This window comes from Dipodomys ordii, unplaced genomic scaffold, assembly GCF_000151885.1.
Source record: "Dipodomys ordii isolate 6190 unplaced genomic scaffold, Dord_2.0 Scaffold65, whole genome shotgun sequence".
NCBI classification, from domain to species: Eukaryota; Metazoa; Chordata; class Mammalia; order Rodentia; family Heteromyidae; genus Dipodomys; species Dipodomys ordii.
This window is the reverse complement of record NW_012267281.1, coordinates 9664030-9684618: the sequence shown is the minus strand read 5'-3', so window position 1 is coordinate 9684618 and position 20589 is coordinate 9664030. Positions and strand designations below refer to the sequence as shown.

The 20589-nt window shown below is 37.9% G+C and overlaps 1 protein-coding gene across 2 annotated transcripts in view; it reads left to right on the top strand.

Annotated features, from left to right (window-relative positions):
• Gpc6 (glypican 6) overlaps positions 1-20589 on the top strand; it is a 965911-nt gene that overhangs the window by 854920 nt on the left and 90402 nt on the right. For both annotated transcript variants that reach the window (XM_013022980.1, XM_013022979.1), the window contains exon 5: positions 14271-14401. In XM_013022980.1, coding sequence (XP_012878434.1) covers positions 14271-14401 — 131 coding nt within the window. The remainder of the gene's footprint in view (positions 1-14270; positions 14402-20589) is intronic.

The following is a 20589-nucleotide window of genomic DNA, read 5'->3' as shown; positions in this document are numbered from 1 at the left end:
ACTTCATTCAGGTGCATCCAGTTTGCCTTTGATTCTCTGGGCTACATTCTCAGTACTTTCCAGCTGTCACTCCATTCCTCCCTCTGACACTCAGCATCTCTGACCATTTTTGTCCCTTAACTTAGGACTGAACCATAGAATGATTTCTTTTGGGTTTGCCTGTTGGACTGTGCCCATGTTCTTTGGTGAACTCTCTATGGTGTCTAATAGGTTTAGAAGCTTTAAAAAAAAAAACAACCCATGGGATGTCTACAAATCCAAATATTTAATTTTCCAGGTGGGAACTGCTGACTTCAATGTCACACACTAAGTTTGATACCACACCACTAGAACCTATATTCTATTACTCTTTTAAAATAATTTAACACTTCACAATTGTAGAGCAAATAATGTCTTTTGCTCTAAAAGTTTTCAGTTAAAAACAGGAAGTCTAGGAAGTGGAGGTATGGCTCAAGTGGCAGAATGCCAGCCTTAAATGGTAAAAGCTAAGCAAAACCATGGCTTAAACACTGTTTAAGCCAACACTAAATACAAATTAATGAAAAGAGAATGTCTAGTTAGAGATCTGCTTTTGAAATGTAGAAATCATATTAAATTCTGGACTTAGAAATATGTTTTCTTACGTTCATTTATGTCTGCATATTAAGAATTCCATTGCAGGGCTGGAAAGGTGGCTAAATGGTAGAGCGCTTGCCTTGCATGCCTGAGGCCCTGGGTTCAATTCCTCAGCACCACATAAGCAAAAAAGAAAAAAGCCAGAAGTGGCACTGTGGCTCAAGTGGTAGAGCACTAGCCTTGAGCTGAAGAGCTGAAGGTCAGCTCCCAGGCCCAGAGTTCAGGCCCCACGATGGGCAAGAAAAGAAAAAAAGAAAAGGAGCATATTTGATACTAGTGTATAATCTGGTGTGAGTCTAAACGACAATGTTAAGACAGATACTCAGAAAAGTATTTATAGTACTTGATCCCATAAAACACAATGCAGTTGGTAAAAAAGGACCTTTTCGTAGTTTAATAATGTAATACCTGACTATATGCTTTTGTACCGGAAATGAAGGGAATCCGCTGTTTATATAGTCTGACTCTAATATATGCATATTAGAATTAACATCTAGAAAGAAGTAGCTCAAACATTATCTATGCTTATCTATGTCTTGATAGATCATAGGTAATTTTTTTAATTCTCTTTCTCTTTTTCGGATTCCTTTTTGTGTTCTCCAAATTTTGTATATTATAAACAATACATGTGACCATAAAAAAGAAAACAAGTCTCATAAGAAAATAATTGCATTATTCTGGAAAAAAATATATAAATGAGGAAATGAGGTTACTTTCACTCCTTCACACTCTTACTTCTTCCCCAACTATTTGCATCTTCTCAGACTACAATATGACATTGTATTCACACATTTAAAGTTACTTTTCAATTGTAAGTCCTGAAATAGGAAGAGAACAGTCAGGAGAAAAATGCAGATCCATAACTTGCAGTGTGTAGGCTGCTGGCTGAAGTTCCCAGGGACACTTATTTGTTTGGTTCAACCTGATCAGGGAACATGGCCAGAGTAGTACAATTTTCTTTCTTTTTCACTTTGTTGTTGAGACAGGATCTCTGCATGTAGCCCATGGTGGCCTCAAACTCTTAATCCTCCTGCCTTCAGCCTCTGAGTCCTGGGATTGTAGTGTGTACCACCTCACCTCTCCAGAAGTATGATTTCAGTAACCTGTAACCTGCTATCTACAACCTTGCAAGTTTGGATAAATTATTTTACTCCAGGGTCTCAGTAGTTGCTACTTGCCCTTAGTGTTGAGAATGTAAAATGAATCTCTATGGCCTAAAGTTATTAGAGCAATTTTGGGCCCTTGAAAAATGCAAAGCCTGCATTCTCTCTTGTTCTCTTTCCCTCTCCCTCTCCCTCTCTCTCCTTCTTCCTCTCCCTCTTCCTCACCCCACTCTCTGCCTCTTGCTCTCATCTCCCTCTCTCTCTCTCTCTCTCTCTCTCTCTCTCTCTCTCTCTCTCTCTTTCCCCCTACTGGAAAATGAGCTTTCGCCAATAAAGTATTTCGAAGATAGACTTAAATAAGAGGTAAAACAGAAGATAACAAAAATTCATCTTTGCCAGTTCATCAGGTGACTCAGAAATGAATGGAGAGGAAATCATTACCTCCTAAAATGAGGTTTTTTTTTCTTCTTTTAAAAAAGCAATACAGTTTTTTTTTCTTTTGGGTCTGGTGGCCGCTATTACAGGATACATTGCCGGCTTTTGTTTTGTTTTGTTTTTCATTTTCCTTTAGGTTCACTTCGCACTGAGCAACAAAATAATAAAAAAAATTGTTTTTTAATAATACCGGCATACACACAAGGAAGAGAAAAGGGCCAATGCTTACTCATTCACCCACCAATCACTGTTCCCATTCAGCAGGGAGCCATGACAGCACACCTGACTTTTCATTTATTTATTTTTTATTGGTTCTTGGAGAGGTTTGTGATTCATTCCATGTAGGTTGCAAGCCCTTGTATTGCAAGAACAAATGGTCTCTGGGGTGATTTTCTTTATTAACTTTTAGGGCAAAGGAGGGAGAAATAGAAGAATTGCTTAACTGCAATACACTGGCAAAAAGTTTGGACTTTTGTACTCTTCGATGACACTTTGAAATGTTTCACTTGATCCTGTTTCTTGTGATGGATTGGCTGATTGTATAGAAGGAAGCAAAGAGATGGAGTAGAAAGACAGCTGACTGAGAGAGAGAAATCACGTGATGATCAGAGCCGGCCATTTTGTCCCTTCTGCTGAGCTGTTTTGCTAGATTTCTGTTATCCCTGGGCCGTCCTGTCCTTCTCCACAGGATGAAGGAGTTGACTGCCACTTTCCTCCTTCCATAAAGCTTGACAGCTTCACGAGTGATGATGAACCCTTTGCTATGCACTCTGTGGAGAAATCAAAGGCACTCTCCTCCTGTCCATTATGATACGATAATCATCATGAAATAAGCATTTGTGGTTTCACATGCCTGCTGTTGTATTTAATCCACACAGTGAAGTAGGAACAGAAAATGATCCCAAGGCTCACTAAGTTATGCCCACGATTCCAGAATCTGTAGATGGGGGCAGCTGGCCTCTGGCATGGCAAACATCTCGGGACCATGCCTCTGTTTCTCAGGAACATCATGAGGGCCAGCCACCATGCAAAGAATTCTGAAATGTCACTCATGTGTTATGCAAGGTCATAAAGAGTAAGGAGCAATGTGAAGAGCTATATCTAGGTCATGGTGCCCAGACTGAGAGAACATAGTCACTATGGAGGAGTTCACTTTCAGGCAAGAAAGAATGAAGAAAGAGTTAGAACAAAAATGCTTTTTCTTTCTCACCTATGCTTTTGCTTTCAATTTTCTCTTCAGTACTAGTGAAAGTCTTGGAATTTAGTAAGCAAGTAAAAATACCCAGTTAGCACGTAGGTACTATTTGAGCAATTTTAGGAGGGTTGTTAGAAGCTTCGATGGAGTGAGAAAGTATGAAGTTGTTGGTACAGGGTTCACCATTTCTATCAAATGAGTTGCTTTTTTTCTTTTTCCTTGGCCTCCCAGACCATAAACCATTTGGCTTGACCAAATTAATTCAAAATTCAGAATAAAGCATGAAGACACAAAGATAACGATAGTTCTTGTCTCAGAAGGCTCTTTACCCCTTAATTTCTATGATTCATCATCAATGAAAAGACTGATAGGTTGATGTGAATTATTTGGACATTCCAAGCTACAAATAACATAAAAACTTATTCACATGAAGAATAAGCAATAAAAATTTAAATGGAGTTATGGTTGGTAGTATACACTTCAATGTCCATCAAATTCATGATTTACAAGGCTTACTCTTTGTGGCTTATGATGTAACTAAACATTTCAAAGATAAAAAATAGTGGTGAGATTTTGCTTGCGTGAATATATTATATTTTATGAAATACATGCATCATTCTACTAAGAAAGTAACTGTCTGGAAATGAGTCATGTAGATTCTAATCCCTGCACTGTTCAAGGACAACCACTGAATTATTCCCCCCACCCACCCATAATTTGCATTGCCTCTTGCATTGTGGATGCAAAGTAGGTCTTTGTTTGCCCTGGTTTCAGAATTAAGTTAGTTTGTATATTTGTTTTCTCCTCAAAGTGTTGTCTTCCTGAATTTGGTTTCAAATAAAGTTATTTTCATTCAATCCTCTTTGTCTCTCTCTTCTCTCTTCTCTCTGTTTCTCCTCTCTCTTTCTCTGTCTCTCTCTTTTCTCTCTTCTCTTTCTCTTTCTCACTTGGCCTTCTTTTTTTCCTCTTCCCTTTTCTGCTGTTCCTGGAAATCCTCTGGGCCCAGGGACTGTTCGAGCTCCTTTTTGCTCAAGGCTGGCACTCTGCCAGCTGAGCCATTTCCAGCTTTTTCTCTGATTAATTGGAGATAAAAGTTTCATGGACTTTCATTCCCGGGCTAGCTTTGAACTGTGATCCTCAGTTCTCAGCCTCCTGTGAAGCTAGGATTACAGGTGTGGACCAGAGCTTATCTGGCCTTCATCTTTTACTTTACTTACTGTCATTATTCTGGATGGGTTTCATTTTTGGATCTGATATCTATGAACTATTTTAAATTCCATCTAATTGATTTGCTTCCATTTTCTATTGCTTTCCTCTCTTCACAGTACTGTGTATGATATCTTTAGCTAAATCTGATATGATCCAGATCTAATTCTTTCTCAAGGTTTTGTTTTTTTTGTGGGCTTTTTTTTAATGGACCTAACCACAGTGTTGGTAAAGTAGAAAAAAAAAGAAGATCAGAAACTTGGTGTTTATTGAATTCAAACAAATTACAAGGAAGAAACAAAAAGGCATTCATCACAGAGATGGTTTTGAAAGCTAATGGCAAACTTGGAGTCTTGAAAAGCAGCAGGAAATGCCACATTTGGAAAAGCCAAAAATATCCACATTTGGGGAGGAGTATGGGGGGAGGGGATGTGTAACCTAGAAATAACCTTCCACAAAAACAAACCAGCCACACTTTTCAATTTCAAGCTAGAAGAACTAAAAAGTTATTTCTACCTAATAAAAAAGTACAATAAGATTCTAAATTCCCCCAGAAATACTTCATCTATGTTATAACACATCAAAAGCCACCAAGGGGCCATTTATCCTGTAGCCAGTGCTTATAAAGTTTTTCAGGCATTTGTGGTTGTATGCGTGCTGGGGAGGAAGGAGAGGGACATTTAGGACAGAAGGGAGGGATAGGAGGCTTGTTTTTATTAAGCTAGTAGAAGAAAATATAGGAAGATTTAAATTTTTGTTCTAAAAATTTACTTTACAAATAAATGGTCATTTAACACCACTCAGGATTCAAGTACTGCCATTTTCCCATATCATGTTGTTAGTCCCAGCACCCCTTTGGATTCCTAAATCTGCAGATAAAATGACAGTGTGGTATTTACCTGTGACTTAGGAACATCCATCTCATACTTCTGACCAAATGTAGAGTACTTGCAAGTGGTTGATAGAATGTATTGCTGAAGAAATAATGAGGAGGAAATCTATACAGACCTAATAACATGCATCTTAATTTTGTTTGACTATTCTAATCTGAAGTTGGGTAAATGTGCAGACTTGACACCCACAGATACAGAAAACTGACCATATTGTTCCAGGAGTTGAAACAATCCAGATAAAGTATCTGGCCCTCTTCAATATTACATAGTAATGGAAAGATCTGAGACAGAAGTAAATATCCAAATACTAAGGATAGAAAATAAATTGTATTTGGGGTAAAGGCCTGCAAAGTGCCTGGGCCCTAAGCAAGGGTCAGCAAGTCAATTAGTGACTAAAAATGCAAGTGACAGTAGATTAAGTCATAGAGGTGATTTGGGAAGGAGAAAAAGTAAGAATTTTTTTTAAAAAAGAGATTGTTAAGTTGAACTACATAAAAGTAAAATGTATCTGCCAAGCAAATCCATCATGGATGAAGTCAAAAGATAAAGAACATCGAGGAAATAACTGAAATTTTCTGTCACAAAAGGACAGATTTTTCTAAGTCTTTGAAAAAGAAACATTTATATCAATGTGAAAAAAATTAGTAATCCCAGCAGTAAAACAAGTGAACAAATTTATAAAGAGACAAAACAAATAGCTTTTAGTTGTATTAAAGGTGTCCAACTTACACTGAGAGACATTCACGTGAGAACTACACTGAGAGGCTATTTTCTTATGCTGACCAATTAGGAAAGATATAAACATTTTAAAATCTGAAAGTTGAAGACTTAGAGAACCAGAAATGGTCACATTTCACTACGAGGAACATAGAAATCTGGGCTTTGTGTAGAGAACTCTGGTTATATCTCTCAAGATTTTGAAAGTTCATACATTTAGCCTAAAAGTTTCACTTCTTAGACTTTATTCAACAGATATATTTACATAGATACTCATAGCAACATCATTTGTATCCTATAGGCCCTGAACCATGTTGGGTAGAGGCATTGAATTAGAAGGCAGGAGTGGTAGAAGGCAAAACTAGCACAGTCAGTGTGTAAAGGGTCTTTCTTATGCCAGGTTTAGTGCCAGCTTTATGATTTTAGATTACAGAAGTGGCCTAATCAAATTTATATAATCAGATTGAGCACAGTAGCTCATACCAATAATCCCAGCTATTTGGAAAGACTGATAAGAAGGATCACTGCCAAGGCTAGCCGAGGTAAGAAAAAACCTATCAAGACCCTATCTCAACAGACAAAGCAGATATAGTTACAGGCATCTGTCATCCACTGGCACAGGAGATATAAATAGGAGGATGATAGTTCATATCGGGCAAAGACTTTAGATACTATCTGAAAAATAGCTAGAGCAAAAAAAAAAAAATAGCCAGCATGGCTCAACTGGTAGATTATTTGTCTTGCAAGCACAAGTACCTGAGTTCAAATCTCAGTACTTGCCAAAATGAACTTCTTTTTAATTCCATATTTAATTTTATTTTCAAGGTGATCTACAAAGGGGTTACAGGTATATGCATAAAGTAATGAGTACATTTCTTGTTGTTGCACTTGTTACCATCTCTCTCATTTTTCTCCCACTTACCCTCCCTTCCAATTCCCCATCCCTCAGCGCCCCCCCCCCCGCAAAGATGTACAGCTCATTTCCAACATATTGTCGTGTGAGTATCGCTGCATTGTTTTCACCCTTTGTCCTCTGTCTCGCCATTTTGTTGTCTAATTGCATAGTTAAAGGACAAACCCTCAATGTGAAAGAACAGTTTAGAAAGCACCAAATCCAGATGTATTGCAATGATAGTCAAAAACAAAAAAATATTTTGGAAACCCTGAGAAAGGCTTGGACCTTTGGCCTATGTATATTCAAATTCTCTGTTCTGAAGTCTGTCTCCTTGCCTGGTCATTCAGGCCTGTTCTGCCACTGTGACAGAAGACCCTCAATCCCCAGGAACTATGCTTTTCGTCCAGGCCTCTGTTGAACTGTATTCCCAGCCTAGATCTCATGGGGCATTTTAATTCATCAATTTGGGTGGGAGTAAAGGACAAATATGCTCTATGCACCTGCCTCTAGCAAGCTGGGCCTTTAATTACACGCATGCCATGGGCATTCATCAACCTATATTTAAACACAGAAGCTGGTTTTTAATTTTCCTTTTAATGAAGAATTGGATGCCAATGAATGAACTGACCAGGGTAGTTGTAAATAAAATGCTTGATTTTTCCATTTTTTTTTCATATGCTTCACACTGAGGAAAGTGTCTCAGGGAAGCTAAAACAGAGGTAAGAGGAGCAAACACTGCTTCTAAGGAAAGTAACCAGACAGTTGCAGAATTCAAAAAAAGGCTAGGAGGGAAACTGTGCTTGCATGTTTTGTCATGGAGGATTTATGAAGGACAAGTTTAGATGAGTTAATGAGAGTTCTGAACTGGCAATTATCTTAATGCAAATTTCACCCAAATGGAGAGAAAATATTTTTATATACTTTACCTTTGTGATCTCAAAAAACTTTATGAGAGCAGCCCTACAGACAGTTTCTGTCCCCACTTGTAATCTTTAGACCTTATGACACTTCAACAAGCTTTGAAAAGAGGCAGATACAAGATTTAAAGTAAGGTGTTTAGAGGGGGAATTGAGATGAGGTTTCACTATATAGCTCAAACTTGCCTAAAACTCAAGATCCTCCTGCCTCAGCCTCCCAAGTGCTGAGATTACAGATACGTACTACCAGGCTCGGCTAAATTAAGATTATTTGAATTGAATTTTCAAGGTTATATATATTCTCTAAGACTTAGGAAAAAATACCAGCTCAAAAGAAAGATTTTCTCTTCCTGCCTCCTCTAAAGTACTCTGGAAACCTTTATTCTCCAGGTTAAAGTCAATCTGTTGAGCAAAGTGTTATTTTATATCTCCTCTTCTTGATATGTATGTCTTAGTGAAACAGAAACCACAGGAGTCCCTGCAGTTGGACAGTTTTCAATCTAGTCCCATGCAGAGATCAGAGATGGTGTTAGTTCCTCGTCTCCATCTTTACTCTTCATGGAGTAAAACCAAATTTCTTTCTTTTTCCAAGCCATTCCCACATCTCTGCACACACACACACACACACACACACACACACACACACACACTCCCCTTTGGGACATATACTTCCTTAACCTGAAGCTACCAACCTTAATATTCTGTGAAGCAAGAGCAAGTTTTTTCTATATATTCCCTTCAGGGCAACATTTTGTCTTTTTTCTGAACCATCACCATATTTGTGAAATTGTGGAATTTGGGTATTGTTGAGCAAATAGGAAAGAATTATTTTTGTATTTCTTACAAATGGTTGTTTGCTCCAGTTCTTTATTTCTACAAAATAAATTGTGCTCCAATATGACAAGTGGCAACTGTATCATCAGAAGGTAGCGAACTGGATCAGAGATTCAGGCAAGGCTCAGCCAGCTGATTCTTCTACTACCTGCCATGCTGACTGGGGTCACTACTTGGTAGATAGCAGGTGGATAGGCTGGTCTGGAATTTCCAAGATGGATCCTCTCATAGCTCTATACCCTGTTCCTTGCTGGGACTGTCACCTGAAGTGGCCACATAGGGCCCAACCAGGTATAACCTCAGGAGAGGAGGTTTGCAAGGGAGAACACGGAGGTTGTCTTAGACACTAGCTCTAGAAGTCTGTCACTGTATCTGACTAGTCACAGCAGTCCTTGAACGTAACCAAGATTCAAGGGGATGGGACATAACCCCTCCACTCCCAGTGGAAAGAGTGCCAAAAATTTTATAGTCATCTGTAATTGCCAAAGAGGCACATCATGAGAAAATAACTCAGGCTCATAGTTCTCAGTAATGAACTCATCTCTCTAGGCAGCTATTATCTAAACATTAACCAAATATACATAGCAGGACCAGCTCTGCATCTTAAAGCTACCCATTTCCATTAGTAAATGGATAACATTATTCCCCACATCGATTTCTGTCAATACTTCACCTCCCCCCCCAAAAAAAATGTTGCAAGTTAATCCTCTCTTTTCTATTCATACTACCTAGTGGTGCTGACTTATAAAAGTCTAAGAAAAGGTGGTATTAATTATTAAAGCAGAATCCTCTGTCATTGCACATAGTACCACAATGAGGCAGATGTTGTCATAGTTTCCATTGCATAGATGAAAAAAATAGTACTCTGTGGCTGAAGGGCCTAGGACATTTTCTCCTGGGTATTTAGTGGAAGGGCCTGAATAAAAACTCAGGCACTGACTTCACAGCCCTTCTTTCTTTCCCTACCAGAAAGTCTGTGCTCATGTAATCCTAATGCCTTGGCCTACAAGTGCAGCTTTACCTGCAACCTTGTCTCATTGCCTTTGAAAGGACAGCTCCGAATCTCTCCGTGTGCAACAATAACTCTATTATACCAGCTGTTTCTAACCCTGTATTTTTATTCTCCATAAGGAGAAACAATATTGTTTAAAGAGAAACAAAAGTTGAGTAACACCAAAGATTTGTATAGACACAAGCACCTCATCATTAGCTCACATACTCTGACTGTCCTCATTTAATTGTCGAGATAACAGCTTTAAGACCGTAGGTAAAAAGAATACCCCAAAGATATTTAAATATGACACAGATAATTTTGATAGCACAGGATGGCAGCCTCTGAAGCAAGTTAGGGCCATGTTATGACTTAATTGGTTTCAGAGAAACTTAACCAGCTACTGTCTTGGTGTCTCAAAACTATTTTGTGGTTTTCTGTAGTTTGGGAGGAGTAAGATTTCAGCTTGTCCCAATGCATGAGTTCCCTCAGCCTCAAGGGAGAAGGAGGCTGGCCTTAGACGCAGGGTGCATGACGTGAGAGGTTTGCCAGGCAAGTGGAAAGCCAGTTTGACACACAGGGATCTACCGGTCAGCTTGTGGACTCCTCAGACTTTCTCTTCCCACTGGAGTCTGCAGCCAGATCCACCAGTCAATAATGCCTTTTCTGAAATCTAGGGCCCAGTGGTGACTTTCTCACTTTGTAATCCAAGGGAACTAGACTCCTACCAGCAGCAGGTGATGTAAGTGAAAAATCTTGGAGAAGTTTTCCAGAAAACCATATTTTCCTTTCATGCCATGTATATTTAGAACAAAAAGGGAAAGTACAGGTGGGTGATTCCATTATCTAGATGTTTGTGGTTTTGAATCTAAATGTTTTTTTTAATATTGTAAGAATCTGTGTATAATTTACTTGTATAGGTTTATCAGGCCTTTGAACATCTAGTGTATTTTCACAAACAACTATGTAGTAGGAAAATACATGTATTTTCTGCCACCTTTCTTCCCATTCTTACAATGAACCTATATATAATGTAAATCTGTGTTATTTTATGGAGATATTAGACACATACCTTATCTGAGCTTTTCTGGGAATTAGAATATTTTGTGTATTTTTGGCTTAATGAACTGAGTATTTCGATGCATTTGTGTGCATTCATAACTGCTGAATGATTTCTCTTCATCCATTTTGATGAAGAATTTGTGAAATGCTTTGTCTTTAAGGAAGAAGTGTGTGGAATCTGCTTTCAACAATTTTTGAAGTGTATAATTCAGTATTGTTAACTACATGCTCATTGTTCCTTTATAATGATGATCCTGATGTTTCAAGCTGAAACAGTATCTTCATATTGTAATTTTTTAAAGAAAGAAGACTACTAATAGGCTAAACCATATAACTAAACCTCTTTTTAAGAAGGTATATTCTGACCTACGATCTAAATTAAGTGGAAAATGGATATGTGCATTAAAACTTAATTATGCTCAATTGCTTTGTATAACAAAGCAAGTGAATTGACATAAAACAATGGAAACAGAAGGACAGGAAGTTTAAGGTGGGGCATTTGGCTCTGTATTTTATTGCCTCCTGACAGTAGGATCCACAGGCTGGCAGGCAACTAACTGAGAGAAAGCATCAACCTGAGCACTATTATTGTAGTCTGGGGAAATGAGTTTTTAAGCTCAGAATCGACAAGGCAAGCTAGCATGCTGGAGTTATACAACACCAAACAGGACAGGGAACACAGCTTCAGTGGAAGAGTACCTTTCTAGCAAGCACAAAATCTGAGTACAAACCCCAATAACTCCAAAGAAGAAGAAAAAAAGAAAAAGCTGAATTCACCAGATTATGAGGAGCCAACCCAAATAGGCCAGATTGAATCTGCCTTCTGACTTTTATTACAACAAATATTACTTCACCAACTAAACCTCTTCATGTTGGATATATATGTGTATGTACTCATTGGCTACACATTTTATTCAAATACACATATAATGGGACTGGGAAGGTGGCTCAGTGGTAGAGCGCTTGCCTTGCATGCATGAGGCCCTGGGTTCGATTCCTCATATGCAAAAAGAAAAAAGCCGAAAGTGGCGCTGTGGCTCAAGTGGTAGAGCGCTAGCCTTGAGTTGAAGAGCTGAAGGACAGCGCCCAGGCCCAGAGTTCAGGCCCCACGACTGGACCCAAAAAAAAAAATCAAATACACATGTAAAACACAATTAACTGGTAGCCATCTCACAGTTATCAATTGCTTCCACTACATTTGCTGGGTAATTTATTTTTTTTCCCCATACAATGATTTCCTGATGGTTTTTCTTTTAAAATATGTTATCTGTCCAGAGTAACCTGTTCATTCATTAGAACTAATCATCAGGGGGGACCTGCTAGGAAATTTTGTTAAAAAAAAAAAGGAGATCTTTTTTGATAAACACACAGTGTATATATAAAGACACAAAAGAAGTAGACTAGCTTCCAGACAACATTCATTCACCTATTCTTCCAAACTTTAAGGAATAAAACATTCAATATTGAAATATTACAACCAAAGTGCATCCTCTGTTCATACTGCCATATAATTAACTCATAAGATCTGGAGAAATAGCTGTTTTCACTTGAGCCCCTGCTGTGACATACATGGATACTTCTGCATCATCTAAAGGAGAAAAAATGAAAAAAACATGGAGGGCTTCTTATGAGACCTTTTGTTTGTAGGTATGCTTTTTGGGTCACCCACATAACAATGATGTGTGGTACAGAGTGAGGGGTCAGATGGAGGATGCTCTCCACTGCTCTGGGCTCTACCACGGAAGAGAAGAATTCACTCTTGCGCTCATTCCGTGGAGAGTACAGCGACGGCTCAGAAGTCTGGGGGAAAAAACACTAGTTGATAGCTGTAAACACTGATGTGGCTTTAGAAAGCCTTAGGCTCTTTAAAAACAGGAGTCTTTGTTTCCCAGACAGTTCTGTATGTCCTATAAAAAAATGTCATCTTAAAACATTTCTCACCCATCTAATTCATAGCTACTTTATAACCCTGAGAGTTTTTCATTGTGGACTTGGGTTGAACATGGTTAGATAAGCAATAAAAATAAAATTTGGTTTCTTTACACCCCACTCTAAAACATCTAAGTATAAACAGTGTTGTGCATTAATAATATATTACATTTAGAAAGTAGATTATATGATATATGTGCTCTATATTTCATTGCAAGCTTAAAATATTCATGCACAGAGGGAAAAAATATAGAGTACATACCACACTGTTTATAGTGTTATTCTGGGAAGTAGGATTATGGTGTATTTCTCCTCTGTTTTTCTTTTCTACGTTTTGTGACTATTGGATAATAAACGCATATTATTTTGCAAAAAAAAAAGTGTTGAAGATTAGTTTCCATAAGCTATAACAATTGAAAATGTTGACATCTTTTGAGTCAAGATGTTAAAAGTCTACACTGTACTGTTTAGTTTGCTAGCGACTGGACTCAAGGGATTATTTTTAATTATATCTAAATTAATTTTTGAATTCCTCAGTCCTGCTAAACACAGACCTTCTTCTACTATCAAACTTTCATTATTACAAAAACATTCTAATGCAGATTCTGGTTGGACAGTGGCTCATCAAACCATGTTCTGGTTACGAAGAATGGATGCTGTAGAAAGGGCATCTGTCCCCACAATGCACACAGAGAGCGTCCTTGTCCTCTGTCTTTTTATATGCTCACAAACTTGTGGCTTAATAACACCAAAGATTTTTCTCATAGCCATTCAGCCCTTTAGAACAAAACAAGGTCTGATTGCTGCATCATAGCTCTTGTTTCCATGCCATCATTACAGTCTCCTCCGGGAGTCTCATTCATTCTGAGTAATAGTTAGTTCCACTAAGTTCAGTACATCTTACAGACATTTGAAAATACCAAACCAAGTAAGGGAAGTTCCCCTTATCTCCCAAGAAGTGTTGAAAATCAAAAACAGAAGGGCATGCTGGGTAGAAAGGTAGCACAAAGTAGGAGCATGTCTTTTGGGGAGAAATCCAGGAATGCTTCACACAGGTAGATACACTTGACTGGCATCTTGATATTTGTGCACCCAATTTACAAATCTGCATTCTTTTTCCTCTAGTATTTTCATTTTCCCTACACTCAATTCTTGATCACATCCTATTTTCAAAATGCAGTTGATTGCTGACCTTATATTGCTTTTTATTTCACACAAAATAGGTAGCTATGTTCAACTGTGTGCATTTATACTAATTTTCTTATTTTCAGGTATGCTTCTGTGCAGGTAAACTAATCATAAATCTTTGACTGAAGTAAAAGTGATTTTTTAGTTGTCTATTTTATTTTCAACTATGGGAAAGAAAAATGGGAAAGATTGACATTATCTTTCAGGCAGTCATTTTGAAAATGGGTGAATGTGGATTAAGTAGCTGGAGCTCCTGGTTCTTGGTAAATTATGTCTCTGTGTTTTTACAGATGCAATGCTTTTGGTGGCAGAACGATTGGAAGGGCCATTCAACATTGAGTCGGTCATGGATCCTATAGATGTCAAGATTTCTGAAGCCATCATGAACATGCAAGAAAACAGTATGCAAGTGTCTGCAAAGGTACTTGCATTAATAACATTTCTTTAAATATATGTACATTATACAGGTGCCATAGCATAAAATGAAATAACACAGTATGCCAGCTTGGATTATAAATTATGCACTGCTTTTCCTACTGACTCACAGATCTATTACTTCATTAAAAAATGTCTGACAAAGTGGCATTGAGAAGGTACATTCATTTTGAGTTCCCAACTACTCAATCACGATGAAATTATTGGCTACCCAAAACTTCTGGTGAGCCCCAAGTATGCTGACTAATCTCTCACATATGTGAGCAATTTGGGGGGGATTTTCTTTCCCAATGTTTGTGATTTTCCTGCACACCTTGTTCTTTCTCTAGAAATGTCTATTATGTCATCATCTGTGTACCTGAGACATACATGGTATATGTTCAATTGTTAATAATTCAACATCACTTCTTCCTTTTAAGGCTACAGTATAACTTTTATTAATGGACCTTCAGGGGAAAATGGTCCTTTGTATGAGTCAAACACATGTTAAAAAGCAGAAGGTAGCTCCCTTTCATAAATCATATGAGATGGAGCTCCTGGGTTTGTACCTGCAGAATACAATTACCAGGTGCACAGTGCCTATTTGTCTCCATCCAGCTGAAGATAAACAGGACCCACCTTAAACCAAATGGAGAAGTGCAATGGGTCTTCAGCCTTGATAGTGCCTCTTTTCTGCACAAATGCCCCTCTGTTCTCTATTAGTCTCCTGTCGTGAATCCCTAACCACCTCTCTATCAGTCCTTTAAACCTGGTGATGGAGTGATTGAATTCACACTGAAACATATCAGTTACCATAACCTATGTGGTCGCCACCACCAGCACCTGGAGGTGGATATTTCTGGCCTCCTGAACCATAGGGATCAACCATGTTCATTGCTCCTCCACCACCCATTCTCATGCCTCTTTCTCTTGGACCCATGCATCCCATCTGGCTATAGCTTTCCTCTCTTTGGCATCTCATGTGTTCTTCTTTCTCATGCTGGTGAATCCTCATCTCTTCTTCCCTTCTATACCTTTTTTCCTCTTGTCTTGAAGCTCACTGTGTACTAGCAACCACGAGTGTTTCTATGATGGGAAGCAAGATGTGTATTGAGTGCTTTGGGCAAGGAAGTGTGGGGTCTGTGAGTGAACAGGCTCCTAGAGGAATGAGGCCTGGAACTCCAGCAGGATAAGGTAAGGGGAGAGAAGAGGATGAAGGTCCAAACAAAAAGCCCTGAATGTAGATGTGATCGCTAGGCTTTCATTCCAGTTTGTTTTGGTCTTTTCTTGTCTGGATACCACCTTTCAAGTCTTGCATTTTAGTATGATAGCTACCTTTTTATGGATGTTAGCAGTTTATTGGCCTGATATTTGTAAATGGTCTCTTTGGGCAGGTAAAATTATGTAATGCACTGCTCAAAAAAAGGAGACAATTTTTTCCTTTTATTTCCTTTTTTAAAAAACTGTATAACGTTCCTCAAGTTAATGGCAGTGATGTGAAACTGAATATCCAAAGTGTACATATGTGTGTGTGTATATATATATATATATATTACTATGCTTCAAATAAATAGAAAACATAGTTAAATACTGATCTTCAACTTTGCCACTCATGCCTCTATGCACATTAAGATAGGTCTTCTAATTTGAGAGTATCTCAGTCTTTGAATAGCATATGCTGTTTTCTGGGAAATGTACCTGGAAGCTTAAGCATTGCTTTCTACAAAGAACTACCCTCTTGTTTTAAAAGAAATGTATTTCGAAAGTAGTTCATGATATATTTGACAGTATAGGAAGCAAGCTGGTACAAGTGGTTATGTAAGCAAAGCTGAATTGTAATCTTTATTCAGGAATAAGTATATAGAATGGGTATAAGCTATTGGTAAGGGGTTTGGTTAAATAGATCTTTCAAGGCCCTGAGATTTACACTTTCTTTGAAAGTTTATAAAAAGTAGAAATATCATTTTGTCACATTTCCCCTACTCTTGTTTTTAAGAACAAATTCCCAAGCTCTAAAAAATGGCTTGTACTACATTTTAGCATTTGAATTAAAGATTGTTAAACATGAAAAAAAGAGAAATATATCAGGCAAAGAGTTCTATGAATAGCTTTCTTCAATTTTTAAATGCTTTGTAAAAATTATTTCAAATACAATCAAGAAGGGGGAGAGATATTACAGAGCAAAAAGAAAATCATGGTTTCCCACAAAGGTCGCCTTGGCTGGGTATGAATCAAATTGGATTAGGGGTTGGTGGAAAGTCGGGTAAGAAAAACTTTGGTCTGGGTTTCTTGCTCTCCGGGAGAGAGCTGAGCCAATAGCTTAGTAGACCTATTTTAGGGCTTTAATGAGCTTGGGGTTCTCAATGTAAAGGATGATGTTCCAAATTACTCAACTTTTGGGGCTAATAGCACACTTGGGGTTTGCACAAAAGACTATTTTCTTTCCTTAAAAAAAATCAGATCTATTACCTTTCACATCTATTACCTACAAACCAATTAGTGTTGTTTGAGAGGCCCCGTCTCCCAGCAGTGTGGGAAGAATTCAGGGTGGCTAAGCTTGCAGATGTTTGAAATGGCTCTGGAGAATAGGACAGGTTAAAAAAATAAAAAACCTTAAGACCAAAGTGTCTAGGGCCTGAGACCATTATCAGACTTCTCAGAAGCAGGTGTTTGTGTCAGTATATGCTCATGTTCAAGTCAAGCATTGCTATTTTCTTTTCAAATATTCATCCAGCAAAGATGTATTGAGCATCTGTGTGGCACACATTGTTATAGGCCTGCAGCATACAGGAGTGGTCCAGGCTCAACTCCTCTCATCAAATGCCGTAGAAGAGACAGATACTGAATAGATAAACAAGTATACCAATAAACACACAGATATAATGCCAGACAATCAATACAGGTAATAAACAAGCTCCTCCACCCCATATGACTAATTTTGACAAAAAGTTCCTTTTTATTTTTTAAAGAAACCTTACAAAAATATTCCTCTAATGATAACTGCCTCCTAATTAGTCTTCTGACTTTCTTTGGAATCCCTTCAAGTTCATCTTTCACCTAGCCACCAACGTATTTCTAAGACCTGAAGGAAGTATATTCCTCTCATCTGCCTTTCAGTAGCTCCCCTTCAGATATTGAGAACCTTGTATTCAATATCAGATATCAGAACCTTGTATTCACGAGGCTGGCAATCTATTACAGACCAAGCCTCCAGTCCTCAGCAGCTCCCTCTGCACCAACAGAGGAATCTAATTCCTGCTCAGCCATTGCCTGCCTACTTGTGACCCATTTTCTCATCACTGGGCTCTGTACTCACAGCTCACCATGAGGTTTCCTCATAGTTTCTTGCATAGACTTGCAACTTCTACCTGTAACATTTCCCACCACTGACTTGTCAGTCAGTCCCTCTGTGGATCCCTATCACAGCGTTGACAATATGACCAGTTCTGTTTGGTACTTGTTCCCGGACAATCTCCTAATTTCCTTTGAGGGAAAAACTCTCCTAGAACTGGGATCATACCGTGTTGCAAAGTAACTAGGGCCAAGTCCAGCCCTCAGCACATTGAAGTTGTAAACAAATGCAAATGTAGGCAAATTGTTGAATTGTTATTTTTAATGGAACACCCTTAATAGTGAACTCTACACAACTTTAAAAAAATTCTCCAAGGGAAAGAAAAGAAAGAAACCTATGGAGTTTCTGCCTTTGAACTTCAGATATCAATACATAAATCTCCTTCTTCTCTTAGCAGGGAAAATAAAACTGATTTCACAAGATATCATTTTCTGTAATAGGAATGATTTCAAATCTAATCCGGGAAAAGATTGGTTTGTCAGATATAATCTAAATTAAGAAGGAAGACTTATTAAATTGCAATTGAAACCATCCATTCAATTAATAGTTATTACAGACCAGAGTAGAACCCATTACAGAAGAGCAGGACAGCCTTCAGTTACTTAATTTTCTCTTCTTGAGTCTCCAACTCAAATAAAGACCAAAAAATCCTAGAAAAACAGGAAAGAAAAGAAAACTATTTCTGTTTCTAGCCATTGAGTTTTAGTTTCCTCATCTACAGAGGTGTTGTTTATCTAAATGTCCCTTTCCAGCACAACACTTTGTAGTTTTACAAACACGTTTTTTCATTAACTATTCAGTTTTATTTTTTCCACTCTCCAAGTTATTTTCTTTTCTCTAGATCTTTTTTCAAAACATTCACACATTAAGTAATATCTCGAGAATTCAGATGCAGAAAACACCTTCTTTTATTTGTGAAGGCATTGTTTAGAGTTTTATTATATATGTGTGTATGTGTATATATATATATATATTATATGGGAAAAATTGATCCTTTGTCTCTCTGGTCCTGACTTACTTCACTTAACATAATTTTTTCCAGGTCTTTCCATTTCTTTACATATGGTACAATATTCTTTCTAATGGAAAGTAAATTCTGCGATAGAGAAAGAGAGAGAGATAAAGCTACAGAGATAGATATTACATTTTCTTGATTCACTCATTCATTGAGGGGCTTCTAGGCTGATTACATCCTTGGCTATGGTGAATAGTGCTATAATGATTATGGTTGTGCTAGTGGCTTTACTGTACCCTGATATAGTAGCAACTTATAAAATTATAACCTTGGTAAAGTAGCATCAAATCACACACACCCATACACACACAAAATATAACTTTCCTATATGCCAACAATGAGAAGATCAAGGCTGAAATCAGGAAAGCAATTCCATTTGAAATAGTCTCAAAAAACATAAAAATGTGTAGGAATTGGGACTGGGAAAGTAGCTCAATAGTAGAGTGCATGCCTTGCTGGGTTTGATTCCTCAGCACCACATAAGCAGAAAAAGCCAAAAGTGGCGCTGTGCCGTAAGTGGTAGAGCACTAGCCTTAAGCTGAAGAGCTGAGAGACAGCACCCAGGCCCAGAGTTCAGGCCTTATAACAGACCAAAAAAAAAAAAAAAAAAAAAAAAAAGAAAGAAAAGTAGGAATTAACAACCAAGGATGTGAAGGACCTCAGCAGTGAAACCTATAAAAATGTAAAGGAAACTGAAGAAGACCTAAGTAAGTGCAAAAACTTTCCATGCTCCTGGATTGGCAGAATTGATATCATGAAAATGGCAGTACTGCCCCAATCTATAAACTCAATGCAATGCCCACTAAAATCTCAACATCATTTTTCAATGACATAGAGAAAACAATCCAAAAATTCATTGGAACCATAAAAGACAAAAGTCATCCTTAGCAGAAAAAGTAGTACTGGAGGTCTAACAATATCAAACTTCAAACTCTACTACAGCACTATAGTAAAGAAAACTACTTTTGTTAGCCAGTGGCTGATGCCTGAAATCCTAACTACTTGGGAGGCTAAGATCTGAGGATCACCATTTGAAGCCAGTGCAGGGAAGTCCACAGGATCCTTATCTCCAATTAACCACCAGAAAATGAGAAGTGGTACTTCAGATAAAAGTGGTAGAGCACTAGTGGTGAGTAAAAAGCTCAGGGAGCTGTCCCAGGCCCTGAGTCCAGGCCTCACAATCAACAGCAATAGAAAAAGAAGGAAATAGCTTAATATAGGCACAAATGCAGGCATGAGAACAAATGCACACTCTTCCCTAACACTTCATTTTACATATGGAAGAAACAATTCTTTTTTGCTTAGTTGAATTCATAATATACACTGCAGAGAGAACTCAACAATAAGGAATGGCAAATACTTTAAAAGTTTGCCAGTATTCTCTTTAAAACATTACAGAATAGTAGTTATCTGTCAGAGTTTGACATCAGACCCATCAAAGATCTGGCTGTTACCAGCTGTGTGATTGGGGGGGGGGGGGCGAAGGGGAGGCAATGTATATATTATCTAAACTCAATTAGATAATTGAAGACTAAAAGAATTCTCAAAGAGTTGTTTGAATGAAACAAGGATACAATTCATGTGAAATGCTTCTCATGGACTATCTAAAACCACTCCTAAAGGTTAAGTATCTTCGTGGTTATCGTTGAAAATACCTATGATATGTTTAAGGTGTCATAGTACTCATTTTCTGCTGTTTAACTTGTCCACCAGAGTCTATGGCTCTACTTTCATTATCTAAGATCAGAAAAGCAGATTGATATCCTTACCCCTGCACTTAATCCTATAACTATATAGTTATTTTCAACTGAAAATTATTTCCTAGAGG